This window comes from Sphaerodactylus townsendi, linkage group LG02 (assembly GCF_021028975.2).
Source record: "Sphaerodactylus townsendi isolate TG3544 linkage group LG02, MPM_Stown_v2.3, whole genome shotgun sequence".
Lineage (NCBI taxonomy): Eukaryota > Metazoa > Chordata > Lepidosauria > Squamata > Sphaerodactylidae > Sphaerodactylus > Sphaerodactylus townsendi.
In genome coordinates, this window is record NC_059426.1 from 172,997,784 (window position 1) to 173,013,030 (window position 15,247).

The following is a 15,247-nucleotide window of genomic DNA, read 5'->3' on the forward strand; positions in this document are numbered from 1 at the left end:
CTAGCGAATTGGGTTTGTTTCCTCCTTCTTCGGTACAAAGTCTGCTGGGTGTCCTTGGGCTCGTCACAGTTCTCTCAGAACTATCTCGGCCCCACCTGCCTCACAACTAGAGGGGGAAGGGATGGAGTTTGTAAGCTACTTTGAGACTCTTTACTGTTGAGAAAAGTGAGGTATAAATCAAAACCTATTATTATTTTAATCTTTATTATTATTATTATTATTATTATTATTATTATTATTATTATTATTATTATTATTATTATTATTATTATTATTATTATTATTATTGTAGATTTCACAGCTGCCAGATCTTTAGCTGGTTGTTGGCCTTCATTACAATTCGAGCCTCACCTAGAAGCCTAGGATGTTGTAATGTATCAGCATAGTATTCATGCGGATCCCAGCAGGGCTGCCTTCGGAATTTGACAGATGTTAATGTTGTCAATTTGAAGATGTTTTAAGTGCTGCCCAAGTGTTTTTTGGGATGGCACCCAGCGGGCCGATTACCACTGGGACGACCTCAGCTGGTTTGTGCCATAGACGCTGAAGCTCGATTTTCAAATTGCAGTATCTAGTGACCTTCTCCTGTTCTTTTTCAATGACCCTGCTGTCACCGGGGACTGCTATGTTGATTATTATTATTATTATTATTATTATTATTATTATTATTATTATTATTATTACTACTACTACTACTACTACTACTACTACTACTACTACTACTACTACTACTAGCAGCAAAGCCCATTCGGGGCCATAGCAAAGGGTCAAAGACGAAGCATCTCCCCCTGCTATGGGCTTTACTAAGGCTGGAGCGGCCCCCCACCCACCCTTGCTCGCAACACTTACCTAGTTCTGGGTCTGTGGCTTGGGTTGGAAGATAAGGATACAGGGAGGGTGGAGAGGCATGGCTTGGGGTGGGAGGAGGACGGCAAGGTGAGGGTTGGGGTGGAGGACAATGGAACAAAGTGGCTTGGGGTGGCAGGAAGGTTGGAAGGGGAGTATCAGGGCGGGGGAGGGTGGCAAGGTGAGGTTTGGGGTGCGGGGAGGGTTGGGAGGTGAATATTAGGGAGGGGGAGGGTTGGCAGGTTAGTATTGGAGTGAGGGGAGGGTGGCAAACTGAGGGTTGGGGTGGGAGGAGGATTGGAAGATGTGGCTAGGAGTGGGGGAGGGATTTAAGGTGAGCATTGGGGTGACCAGCGTTGGCCAATAGGGGTGCAGGACATACAGGGTTTGAGTCCCTGTGCGTTCTGCACAGCAATTGGCTAAGGGTTCGTCATCGGACATTTGAACCCTTAGCCAATTATGTATTGTAAGATTATATTTTATGTTCTTTAATATCACCGCTGCCAGTTCTTTAGCTGGTTGTTTGCCTTTTATTACAATTCACGCCTCACCCAGAGGTCCAGGACGTTGTAATGTATCGAAGTAGTATTCGTGCAGATCCCGGCACAGCTGCCTTTTGAATCTGACAGATGTTGATTTTGTCGATTCGAAGATGTTTCAAGCGCCGCCCTAATGTTTTCGGAATGGTGCCCAAGGTGCTGATTACCACTGGGATGACCGCAGCTGCTTTGTGCCTTCTCATTTTCCGTGACATTTTCTGGATGTTCCCACAAATTTTTAGCCACCCTTAAGTTGTAATTCTTGCATAAATTCCAGTGGATCATCTTGACCACTGAGTTGTGCCTCCGTTTGTACTCAGTCCAGGCAATCTTTTTGCAGCAGCTGAGGACATGATCTACAGTTTCATCAGCTTCCTTGCACAATCTGCGCTTTGCATCATCTGAGATTTTTCAGTTCTGGCCTTGATCATATTTGTCCTAATCGCTTGCTCTTAAGCAGCTAAAATCATTGATTCAGTTTCCTTTTTCAGAGTGCCAGCTGTTAACCACAGCCAGGTCTTTTCATTCTCCACCTTGTAGTCGATCTTCTCCAGAAACTGGTCACGCAATGCTTTGTTGTGCCAGCTTTCAGTCCTCATTTTTATCATATTTTCCTGTATTATTACTTTTGTTATTATTATTGTTATTCCTGACTTCTTCCCTCCTTTGCCTTTACTGTCCTCAGCTACCTCTGCCCTCATTAGCCAATTAATTTGACAAGCAGTGGCAACCCACATGATACTGTTAATGATGCCACAATGATACAATCAGTGTTGTTGATGTCTTAAAGAAGTCACATGGGTCAACCTGCAGCCAATCAGATTAAACCAGAAGCAAGAACAGATGATCACCAGCCAGGGGAATCAGAGAGCAAACCAGGAGGAACCCTGCAGAAGTTCTGCATTCTGTATAGTTCAAAGCTTCCTCGGTTCATAACTTTCTCCAAGGAAAGAAGAGAGGGCTGCCAAACATTCTGCGAACACTGCCGAGGGCGCGTGTCCTTTCAGCGAAGCCGCTGGGTGGGTTTTCTCTTTTGAAGCCTCAAATATTTCTCCGTCTTGAAATGTCAACAGCGATGCTTTCTGATTGAAGCCGACTCCTTGCACATCTTCCAGCTCATCGCCCGTGCGATCCCCAGCCAAACATGTGCTTGGGCCTGGAATGTTTTTGAAGGCCTTGTGGTTGAAAACACAGGCCGGACTGCCAAAGGGAGACGATGAAAGCAATTCCTGAGAAAATGGAAAATAAACAGCAGAACTGCCCTGGTTCCCGCTGTAAGAAGTTGGGACTCTGGATATCTTTCGGGGATGTTTAACAAGCAGTTGGCTCTGAAGGGCAGAGGCTAGGCAGTTCCACTCGGCTTTGTAAACCCAGGGGGCAGGTTCTCTAAAACCAGAGAATTCTTGCTCCCAATCCTAACCATGCAAGAGAGGAAGAGCAGGCTTCACTGATCCAAGCAGACATATGTAAGTGCCGTCAAGCTGCAACAAACTTATGGGAGGGGATTTCAAAGCAAGTGAGAAGCAGAGGTGGTTTGCCATTGCCTTCCTCTGCAGAGCCTTTCTTGGTGGTCTCCCCTCCACGTACCAAGCCTGCTTAGCCTTCCTTAGTGGCCTCCCTATCAAGGACCAGCCCTGCCTAGCTTCCAATTTATGGTGACCCCAACAAAGGGCTTTCAAAGCAAGGGAGAAGCAGAGGTGGTTTGCCATGGCCTTCCCCTGCAGAGCCTTTCTTGGTGGTCTCCCCTCCACCTATCATCACCTTCCGCCTGCTTTTTTCTAGTCTCCTCTCCCTCCTTAGTAGTGGCCTCCCTATCAAGGACCAGCCCTGCCTAGCTTCCAATTTATGGTGACCCCAGCAAAGGGCTTTCAAAGCAAGGGAGAAGCAGAGGTGGTTTGCCATGGCCTTCCCCTGCAGAGCCTTTCTTGGTGGTCTCCCCTCCACGTACCAAGCCTGCTTAGCCTTCCTTAGTGGCCTCCCTACCAAGTACCAGCCCTGCCTAGCTTCCAACTTATGGTGACCCCAGCAAAGGGCTTTCAAGGGAAGTGAGAAGCAGAGGTGGTTTGCCATTGCCTGTCCTCTCCAAGGACACCCAGTGAGCTACCATGGCACAAGTTAGGATCCAAACCTGGGTCTTCCAGATCCCAGACCAACACTCTCAACCACTACACGGCATTGGTAAATCCTCTATATAAATGAAATTCATGTATCTGTATCTTTCTAAATATTAAAGCTTGGAACCCCAGATATTTCTCAAGTATTCACAGGAACTTCCTGGCTCTTTGGTAGCTCATCTAGCACCCCCTAGTGCTGATTTGGGGGACTGGGGGTGGTGGAATGCCGGCAAAACAGGAATCAGAGAAAAAAATGCCTCCCCCTTTCAGGAGCAGAAAATGACCTTTGGAACCAACCCCTGCGTTAAGATGAAAAGAGGACATCTCTGGGAACGATGCCTGGGAAACACCCCCGTAGGAAAATCCCGCCAGACGCTTAAAGCCAGACACAGAACTGCAATCAGTCAAGCTGGAAATGGAGGGACAATAAAATTCCAACAAAACAAGACTTAAAAGTAACAGAATATGCAGAGATGGCATGGCTGACAGTGTTTATAAGAGACGAGAACATGGAGAATTTCCATAAAGATTGGAAACTTTTTCATAGAATCATAGAGCTGGAAGAGACTCCGAGGGCCATCAAGTCCAACCCCCTGCCATGCAGGAACTCACAATGAAAGCACTCCTGTCAGATGCCCATCCAGCCTCTCTTTAAAAACCTCCCAAGAAGGAGACTCCACCACCAACTGTACTTAGATTCCGAGATCTGATAAGATCAGGCTAGCTGGGGCTGCCCAGGTCAGGGCAGGTGGTGAAAAGCACCATCGAGTTGCAGCCAACTTACAGTGACACTGTATGGTTTTTGAGGCAAGAGATGTTCAGAGGTGGATTGCCATTGCCTGCCTGTGTGTAGAGACCTAGACTTCCGCTCTGATCTCCCATCCAAATACTAACCAGGGCTGACCTGCTGGGTTTCTGAGATCTGAGAAAGGTTATTTAGCGGGTGAAAACGGTCTCATTCAAATGATGGCCTTTTCCTCCCTGCCCAACAAAAGAACACCCACCTGAGTGAGATCAACAAAGTCACCCAAGTCAGTGCCGGGAAGCTTCGAGTCCTCTCCGTGGTGCCAGCTGTCTTCGGGAGTGCTCTGTAAACAACAGAGTAAGCAAAAGTTGTGAGAGAGCTGCGGAAGGCCTAGCACAGGGGTTTCCAACTCTGGTGGCTCAGGTGCTCATGGACTACAATTCCCATCAGCCCCGATGGGAATTGTAGTCCATGAACACCTAAGGCACCAGAGTTGGACACCCCTGCCTCCCAAAGCTCTCAGGCTCTGCCATCCTGTCATGATCAGCCCCTGTTTGATCCTGCCATGTCTTCTGTCTCCTGGCCGGGATGTGGGAACCCTTCTCTCCTCATTCCCCCTCCCTGCTGAGCTTCTGTTATTTCACTTTGCTTCTCAGGCAATGCCTTATCAGCTCATTAGACACCTTCTGTTGTACATATAAATGTATTTGCGGTCCAAAGACCCAACATGCACATAAGAACCAAACAGCAAAATGCCGAAAACGACATAAAAACATCAACATTTCACCACAAGTTAGGACGTATTTTTCAACATTTCATATAAAAACTTTGCAAGCAACAGTTATCTTAAGATTTTTAGCCTCTAAGTAAACATCTAACATAGAAGTAAGTTGTCTGGTTTGGAACTGGCACAAAATCTTAACGTTCTCTTCACCAAACTAAACATCCCCAGCTCCCTAAGTCTCTCTTCGTGGGGCATGGATTCCAGGCCTTTGACCATTTCGGCTGCCCTCCTCTGGACCCATTCCAGCTTGTCAATATCCTCCTTGAATTGTGGGGACCAGAACTGGACACAATATTCTTACATAGAAGAGCGTTCCTTTAAGAAATTATTCGCATTTGAAGCAGCCCCTGGGTACGCGGAATCTCTCCAAGTCTGCGCCTCCCGTACAGTTATAAGCAAATGCCAGCAAAGCAATAAAAGCTCAGATTATACGACTTCATAATGGTTGAAGAGAGAAAAAAAAATCTACATTATCAGAAATGGGCAGCCGTAACTACCTGCATCGCTGCTTGAGTAGGAAAGAGCCCAGAAGGAGCCTGGTTTCCACTCGGGCTGTCGCTTGAAACGCTGTCGATGTCAACGCTTGGGAGCACCTGCAAAGGAAAAACAATCCACGCGTCCATCAGACTGTTTTCCTGTGTTCTAACTGCAAGGAGGGCACAATCTCCCGTCACTCCTCAGCCACACGCTCGTCAACCTCTGCACCATTAATATTTTGGCTAGCGGCATGTAAGATGGGGCTGGGCCACGGTTTGGCAGCACCGCAAGCCAGAGGGCAACCTGTACGGGGAATATGGCTGCCTGCCGTCCTCTGGCAAAAGATGTTTTAAAAAGATGCCAGCATCGACTTGCTGGAATAGAAATGGCCTCCTCCTGCTCCCACCCCGCCTCAGGGGCTGAAAAAGGTCACTGGACCATGACATGTGTATCATCCCCATTTATTGCTACAGTATATTTATCCAGGCTTCTCTTTTATATTGTGTGTGTGTGTGTGTGTGTGTGTGTGTGTGTGTGTGTGTGTGTGTGTGTGTGTGTGTGTGTGTAATTTTATTTTTTAAGGTGCTTTTTTAAAAAAATGAATTTTATTTTTGCACTTTGGTAATAATAACATACATAAGTAATAGCATCAACAACAAACAATATATAATAAAGTAATCAATCTGATATATATCTCAGTTAATACAAAAAATTGATGCGATTAAATAAATTCATTCTATAATCTGTCTGTCTATAGTTATGAGCTTAATTTCTTCAAAAAGAATAAGCAATATCTCGCTATATTTTAATACTGTAACGTTTCTAGCAGTTTATAATCCTCTGAACCCATTGTTCAGTTTTTATGTCTAATCAGATTGTCTAATATTAAATTAAATTACATCTAATTTCTTAGTTATCCTATTATTATTTTTGAAAATAAACATATACCTTTAGTACTCAATTGGATCAAAATCAATATCTATCATTCCCTTTAAATATAGTATCCAGGGTTGCCAGATCTCTAAATATGTTTCCACTGGAAGGAATCAAGATTGATGAAAACCCTTATCCTTATCCAGGCTTCTCTTGATCATGTTTCAATCAGTTACAAAATGACTGCCACAGTTTAACTATAGTAAAGTGTAGATCCTTGTGCTGTGGTGGCAGCCGCTGCCGAAGCAATGTTTTAAAAAAATCAAGTCGATCAAATCTCCAATAGTCAATCAGAAGCCCTAGTGGGCAAAAGCCCTACCTGATCCCACCCATTCCTTACAAGACACTAAGCAGGCACTAGGAAAAGGGTCAGTAGGTACCGTGCTGCCCATGGGCACCACGCTGGGGAGTCCTGGCTCTAACCTCAATACCACACTGGGACTCAAAACAACAAGGGCCGAACAAGACAGCCCACCGCCCCACGGGAGCCAAAAACAACCAGAAGAGGTTGTGGGTTCAAATTCTCCTGCTACCCAAATGCAGGCCCCCCAAGAAGAAGGAGGAGGAGGAGGAGGAGGAGGAGGAGGAGAAGGAGGAGGAGGAGGAGGAGAAGCAGCAGCAGCAGCAGCAGAGAAGGAGTGGTAGTTTGGATTTACAAGCCCCCCTTTCTCTCCTGCAAGGAGACTCAAAGAGGCTTACAATCTCCTTCCCCACCCACCACGACAAACACCCTGTGAGGTGGGTTGGGCTGAGAGAGCTCCAAAGAACTGTAACTAGCCCAAGGTCTGCCACCTGGCATGTGTTGGAGCGCCAGGCTGCTCTAGTTCCCCAGATAAGCCTCCACAGCTCAAGTGGCAGAGCGGGGAATCAAACTCAGTTCTCTAGATTAGAGTGCATTGCTCTTAACCACTATGCCACTGCTGCTCTCAAGTAACAGGGGAACTGAGCAATTGACCACGAGTGCCAGTCCCTGCAGCTGGCTAAGTTGATACAGCCCAGAACGATTAAAGAACTAAAATGAAACAGAGATCCCCATATTATCATTACTAATTCAGTGAAGCATTTCTACTTCCGACCTGCACTGAGAGCTGAGGAGGATCTTTTTTCTCTGATCTCATCTCTATTACTGCAATGTTCGGCTTCTGGACGCTCGGCTGCTGCTTTGCGGGAGCAGGAGGGACGGAGGCTGTCACGGTAACCGGGTGGAATTTGCCTATGATTATCCCGGCGGGTTCAGGGAAGATACTGTTGATTTGTTTCTGACCTGACGAAAATACACAAAGACACAAAAAAGAAAAGGGGACGGGTGTGATGGAAGAGAAACGCCCTTCATAAATCCGGAAGCAGGAGACATGTTACAACCAAAACAGAAATGAATAAAAGGTAATTGGTGGTGGTGGGTTTTCTGGGCTGTGTGGCAGTGATCTGGTAGATCTTGCTTCCAACGTTTCGCCTGAATCTCTGACCGGCATGTTTGGAGGTGTATCTTGAGATATATCTCTGAAGATGCCGGCAACAGATGCAGGCAAAACGTTAGGAACAAGATCTACTAGACCACGGCCACACAGCCCGGAAAACCCACAACAACCAGTTGAATCCAGCCGTGAAAGCCTTCGACAATACACAAAAGGTAATTGGAATCAAAGAGGTGGCTTGCCATTACCTACCTCCACGTCAAGCCCCTGGTGCTCCTGGGAGGTCTCTCATCCAAATACTGGCCAGGGTCGAAGCTGAGCGTGGAGTGCTTTGTGTGTGGTGTGGTTTCCGGGCTGTATGGTCATGTTCTAGTACAGTGGTGGCGAACCTAAGGCACTCCAGATGTTCAAGGACTACAACTCCCATCAGCCCCTGCTAGCATGGCCAGCATGGCCAATTGGCCATGCTGGCAGGGGATTGTGGGAATTGTAGTCCTTGAATATCTGGAGTGCCTTAGGTTCGCCACCACTGTTCTAGTAGCATTCTGCATGGAGTGCTTTCTGCAGCACTCCTTCGCGGTGGGGTCTCCTTGTGCTTCCTTGTTTACGTGTAAGAGGAACCCCACTGTCTGCCGTGCAGCCATGAGCCTGCCCCCACTCAAAAGGCAAGATATTACCCTTCAAAGGTAATAACAATATTGTTTATGTTGATATTGTTGAGGCTGCTTTTTGTCACTTTTGCATTTTTAGGGAAAAGCCGGTGGTGCATCACCGAGGTGGGGGAAACGGTCCCCTCCTCCACTGCTCTTAAGGATCCAGGGTTGGCTGTCCCCTAAAAATGCAACAGCAACGAAAATCAGTCTGAACCAGGTCTCCTCACTATTGGAACCTGCATGAATTTAACCTCTTCCTCTGTTCGTTTCTGCAAATCTCCCAATTACACTTTTCACCCCCAACTTGGCTGTCACAGAATCAGAATCTCCCCCTGCTGTTTCATAGCCCTTCAATGTCGTATGGCAGTGATGGCAAACCTTTTCGAGACCGAGTGCCCAAACTGCAATCCAAAACCCACTTATTTATCGCAAAGTGCCAACACGGCAATTTAACCTGAATACCGAGGTTTTAGTTTAGAAAAAACGGTTGGCTCAGAGGCGTGCGTTACTCAGGAGTAAGCTTGGTGGTAGAAGGTGGCTTTGCTTTGAAGAAACCATGCAACTCTTCAAACGGGTGAATCACAACCCTAGGAGGGTTTACTCAGAAGCAAGCCCCATTGGCAGCAACCGAGCTTACTCCCAGGTAAAGGATAGCGCTTTAGTTCTTTGCATGAAAATCACTGGGGTTTAACAGCGCTTAACAGGGTTACCTACACTGCTTTCCCAAAACTAGGTCTTAGGTTTAAGGCTAATATTCGAGCCCAGCGGCCCAGGCCAGCCTAGATGTGTGGGGGGGCACGATCCCCCCCCCACATGATGAACTCTGTGTGTGCCCAAAGAGGCCTCTGAGTGCCACCTCTGGCACCCGTGCCATAGTTTCGCCATCACTGTCGTATGGTGACATCTAGGGATGGAAAGATGCACTTAGCACAGACTGTGCAGACTTTCAGCTTGTCAATCAAGCTGCTCCACTTCCTTCTGCAAATCAATTGCCGTTTTAGTTAGGATTATCAAAAGGGGGAGGTGCTCTGGGAGCTCTGACAAAAAATGCAGGCAAGATGACTGAATGAGAAGCCCCTCTTTGTATCTCACGCTCCCAGAGAGAAGCCCTGCATCACACTGCTTTAAAACTACCCAGAGAAGTCAGGAAGCAGCGATAAGATTTCCCCTGAAGTGCAGCAAGTGACAGACGGAAACTCCGAGAGATTTTATCCATACCTAATGGAACAGCCATTGGAATGAGATGGCCTTCCAGAGGACCCGCCACATCGAGGGCCTCTCTGATGGGGCTGAAGAGATACTGCGGCTCCCGGCAAGGAGCAGAGCGCGGGCGTGACTTCTTCGGACTGGTGGCTCCGGCGCGTTCGCAGGGAGCCGTCTGCGTCCTTGAGGATTTTATTTTGGTACCTGGAAGGACAATTAAACAAAGGACAATTAAACAAAAGGGATGTCTCTAGAAAGCAGGAGCCAAGAAGGCTGAGGGTTTTTAGAGCAGGCTTCTGTAACGGCTGGCTTGCGAGGTCAAAAGCAGTGGAATGTAACACGATGAAGATGAGCCCTTTTGGGTCAGAGCAGCGGTTTATCTAAGTCCTGCGTCCTGTCGCACAGCATTCTCACAATACTAGAACCAGGGGGCATTCATTGAAAATGCTGGGAGGAAGAATTAGGACTAATCAAAGGAAACACTTCTTCACGCAATGTGTGATTGGTGTTTGGAATATGCTGCCACAGGAGGTGGTGATAGCCACTAACCCGGATAGCTTTAAAAGGGGCTTGGACAGATTTATGGAGGAGAAGTCGATTTATGGCTACCAATCTTGATCCTCTTTGATCTGAGATTGCAAATGCCTTAACAGACCAGGTGATCGGGAGCAACAGCCGCAGAAGGCCCTTGCTTTCACATCCTGCATGTGAGCTCCTAAAGGCACCTGGTGGGCGAGTAGCAGAGAGCTGGACTAGATGGACTCTGGTCTGATCCAGCTGGCTTGTTCTTATGTTCTTATGTTCTCTATCTTGATGTTCGGAACTTCAAACAGACAATATGCAAGTAATATCAGGTATTGTTCATAGGAATAGAGGATTGTCTCTCAAATGCTTGTTCTGTTCTGTTCTGTTCTGTGTGTTGTTCCTCTGTGTTGGCGCTGCTCTTTGCAGTTTTTTACATTAAAATCACCTGTGTTGTTTTCTTAATTGATTTGGATTTTGGCCAGTGGGCATAATATAATAGCTGTTGTCTGGATTCTTCACATCGCCCACATTGCTGTGCTTGTATCCCAGCTGAAGTAAAGGCAAGGCTGTTCTTCTACTATGCAGAGCTCCAGATGACATGGGAAGCTCTATTGCAGTGATGGCTTAATCCTATGGCACGTGGTGCCAGAGATGGCACTCGAGCCCTCTCTGTGTCATGTTTATCTAAGTCCCAAGGCTCTGCAGCACAGCATCTTCGGGCCAATACTTAGAACCAGGGAGCATTCATTGAAAATGCTGGGGGGAAGAATTAGGACTAATAAAAGGAAACACTTCTTCAATGCTAATAACGTGGTGGTATTTGGAGCTTGGAATATGCTGCAACAGGAGGTGTGTGGAGATGGCATTACCAACCCGGATAGCTTAAAAGTAGCTTTCTGACAGATTTATGGAGGAGAAGTCGCATCTATGGCTACCAATCTTGATCCTCTTTTGATCTGAGATTGCAAATGCCTTAGCAGACCAGGGTGCTTGTGGAGCAGCAGCCGAGAAGGCCATTGCTTTCACATCCTGCATGTGAGCTCCCAAAGGCACTCCTGGTGGGCCACTGCTAGGCAGCAGAGAGCTGGACTAGATGGACTCTGGTCTGATCCACAGCAGGCTTGTTCTCTTCTTATACCTTATTCGGCTCATGCGGCACATACCACATTGCTGAATCTCTTTGTCATCCTCTCCCATTTTGTAATTTTTTGACTGGAAACTATTTACTACTTTATTTTCATTTTATTTGATCTATACTCTGCACTTTCCTCACAGAGAAAATATGCGCCCTTCCACTCGGCTGAGCAAGCTTGAAAGCCTTCCTGCAGTCTAAGGAGCCCTCCTCCAGCTTCCTCCCAAAGAAAGAGAAACTGAGACCAGAGGAAGATGTCAGATTCTCCTTTGCAGAGAGATGGGATTTGTGTTGGTGATGGCCATGCTTTTACATAAGAGCCACTCCATTGTCACAACCTGTCTAGGATGAGCCAGGCAGTGCTTGGGGGTACTGAGCTCCTTTCCTTTGAAAGCCAGCTTGTATGCCTCAACCTTGCTGGTCAGTGGATCTCTGGACACCAGGCAGAGGGGACCAACAGGGGTCTGCAGTGGCATGGGGGAATCAGAAAAAGAGCCCTTCCGGATCAGGCCAGTGGTCCATCTAGTCCTGCATCCCGTCTTACGCAGTGGTCAACCAGTTCTCTTGGAGGGCCAGAAACAGGGCATAGAGGCTGGTGCCTTTGTAAGAACATCAGAAGAGCCCTGCTAGATCAGACCAATGGTCCATCTAGTCCCGTAATGGCGAACCTATGGCACTCCAGATGTTATGGACTACAATTCCCATCAGCTGATGGGAATTGTAGTCCATAACATCTGGAGTGCCAAAGGTTCGCCACCACTGACTAGTCCAATGTTCTGTCTCACACAGTGGCCAACCAGTTCATCTGGAGGGCCTGAAGCCATCATAAGAATAACAGAAGAACCCTTTGTGGGGTTGAGACAAAAGATGCACTCAGCAGATTATAAAACAATAACTTGACAAAGGAAGCTTTGATTTATTGTCACGTCGAACTGATTAGAAGAGTTGGTTGGCGGAATCATACTAGGCGCCTGATGCTTTGTTTCAGATTTTGTGGCTGGCACTCCAGATCTTTCTGAAGATGCCAGCCACAGATGGCAGGCAAACGCTGGCCAGGAGAAAATGCTACTTTAGAACATGACCATACAGCCCAGAAACCACACAGCACCCTGGGAGCTTTGATGCTTAAAGCTCATAAACCCTCCCCCAAATAAAACCCTGTAGGTCTCAAGATGCTACTGTATTCTTGAATCTCTTTTTTTAAAAAAATATTTCATATTAATTTTCTTTAAATATAATCTCAAAACAGAAAAGAGACACCTAAGAGAGCTCAGAAGAATTGTGACAAGCCCAAGGTCACTCCAGCTGGTGAGTTTGGGAGTGCACAGGCTAATCTTTGAATTCCCCAGATAAGCCTCCACAGCTCAGGCGGCAGAGCTGGGAATCAAACCCACTTCCTCCAGATTTGAGTACACCTTGCTCTTAACCACTACCAATTGCTGCTTGCAAGAAGAGTGGGTTAATGACAGATTATCAGGGAAATAAAAAAGCAGGTGACATTTGGAAGTTTCCGGGTCACGGGGAGGGGGGGAGATACCACTACCACTTAACGCTTTCGGGATTAATTTGGGTCTTGGAGGCTTCAGTTTGGGAGGTGGAGAGTTGATCCTGAGATACGGCGACTTGCTGCAGCCGTCCTGTGGCTCCCTGGTACAGCTGCCTCCTCGTGATCTGGAGAGAGATACCCGCCGCTTTTGATCAACAGCCGCTCGGAAGCACCTTAAACAGAAACAGAAAACTCCTGAAAAGGTCTGTAAAAAGGTAAACGGGTAAAAAAACTCAGGAAACTTTCTATTCCCCCCCCCCTCAAAACACATTTAAAAAAAGCACCTTGATTCTCCCAAACTATTGGGGTGGGACCTTCATTTCCTTCTGCCTTGGCATAAGGGTTTTGAGAAAAGCACAGCCCGGAGGCAACCTTACTTCAGAGGACTTCTAACATGGTGCCCATGGCACTTGCGCAGCACCTGCCGCACCTTCCTGGTACCTGCAGGGTGTGTTCAGAAAGTAGGTGGGGCCAGTTGGAATTTCCAGGATTCAATCAAAGCCCTCAGATCAATCACTGCCAACTGCTTTGGTAAATCCACAGTATATACAATGGAAAGGGGATGTGCAACTTAGTTAACAAGCAAGCACTATTTTGCCTACAACCTGATCTACAACGGTGATCCATGCAACGGTCACCTCCAGGTTAGACATTACTGTAACTCGCCCCTACGCTGGCTTCTGCCTTTGGCCATGCGATCCGGAAATTAAAACTCTTCATTCAGAATGCAGCAGCCAGCTGCTACTTTACTGGCAGTTCGAGCAGGGATACGAATCACACCGATCCCATACCGCCTCGCACTGGCTGCCGGACATTGAGTTCGGATTATGTTTAAAAGCAGTGTTGGTTTTGACCTTCAAAGCCGCTCACGGTCTCTCGACTCCTGCATACCTGAGTGGACCGCCTTCCTATAAGAGGCTGCCCTCGGGTAGGCCCTCCCGCTTCCTCGGAGGAGTGACCTACTGCGGATCCCTGGCCCAAAAAATGATCAGGCTGGAGCCGCGGATTTAGGGCAGGGCCTTTTCAGCTCCTGGCCTCTACCCTGCTGGAACAAAGCCCGAGGGAGATCAGGCCCCCAGCGGACTTACAGAGCTCAAGAGGGCCCGGCAAGACAGACCTGTTTCGCTTCAGGCGCTAGTCAGCCTGGTTGGAAAACATCTACCATGTCATCTGGCCTCCCTCGCGGCACAAGGGGAGGGGTAGCCAGACGCCATCCGGTTTTTAAATGGGTTCTGTTTTTATGTAATTACTATTTAAATTATGTTTTACTGTATGTTTTAATCTTGTTGTGAACCTACTCTGGAGCCCTCCCTTTAGGGAGAGAGCGTATATAAAACTACAATTAAAAAAAAAAGGCTAGCGATCCTAGACTGTGTATGAGCTTACTGTTTCATAATAGACATGGATAGCCTGAGGTTCACACCTCTATCAGTTTTTCTGTCAGCATGGCCAATTGGCCATGCTGGTAGGGGCTGATGGGAATTGTAGTTCCTGAACATCTGGAGAGCCGCAGGTTCCCTACCCCTGGTCTACAACATATACATTTATGGGGCTATATATCAGCAATGCGCCAGTACCCCTTCAAGTATTTCTCTCATATAGAAATAAGTACATTGGAAAGTACTACCGTATATACTCGCGTATAAGTCGAGTTTTTCAGCCTTTCTTTTGGGCTGAAAAATGCCCCCCTCAACTTCTTATACTTGCCTCTTACAGCGAGAGCCACAGCTATCTTGCAAGTCGCAAAAGCTGCCGCCGCCCCTCACTAACTCACGCTTTCTTTCTTGCAGGCTCTAAGTCTAAGGCTTCAGGGAAGCTGCCGCTCAGGGCAGCCTGTCTCTATGGTTTTCTTAAAATGGCAATGCTCTAGCATATATGCGAGTATATACGGTAAACACTTCTTCACTTGCTTCCCTAATCGCTACAGGGATCGCTATCAACTTAATATTGAAAGTCCAACATGAGTGACCAGCTTCCGGCTATGTTCTGGCTTCGAAAATCTTCAGAGGCTCAGGAGTGCCTGGTATCTACAATGTAAATATTTGCGTTACTGTTCACGCTCATATCGCAGTTCACACTCGAATTAGAGTGTATTACGGTTCACACCCATATTACAAGATTTTCACTGTGTGATTGAAGGGAAGCTGGGGCAGCCATATTGTGGCTGGCTCCGCCTCCTGCGGCAGCCATTTTTTGCGGCTGGCTCCACCTTCTGCAGCAGCCATTTTTTGGCTGTGCCCGTCATGCTATGTCAGAGCTCCAAAGGTATCTGGCAAATACAAAAAGCTTGCATGACAGAGTCTCCAGTTAAAACATTACAGTCCCTGGCAGTTAA

General features: G+C 47.1%; 1 protein-coding gene across 1 annotated transcript in view; it reads right to left on the reverse strand.

The window, feature by feature from the left end:
• Window positions 1-15,247, reverse strand: part of KIAA0586 (KIAA0586 ortholog) — a 131,240-nt gene that overhangs the window by 82,239 nt on the left and 33,754 nt on the right. Inside the window, exons 16-22 of the mRNA XM_048484666.1 lie at window positions 13,704-13,716; window positions 13,290-13,353; window positions 12,910-13,085; window positions 9,725-9,913; window positions 7,515-7,702; window positions 5,526-5,621; window positions 4,504-4,587 (exon numbers count right to left, since the gene is read on the reverse strand). Coding sequence (XP_048340623.1) covers window positions 4,504-4,587; window positions 5,526-5,621; window positions 7,515-7,702; window positions 9,725-9,913; window positions 12,910-13,085; window positions 13,290-13,353; window positions 13,704-13,716 — 810 coding nt within the window. The remainder of the gene's footprint in view (window positions 1-4,503; window positions 4,588-5,525; window positions 5,622-7,514; window positions 7,703-9,724; window positions 9,914-12,909; window positions 13,086-13,289; window positions 13,354-13,703; window positions 13,717-15,247) is intronic.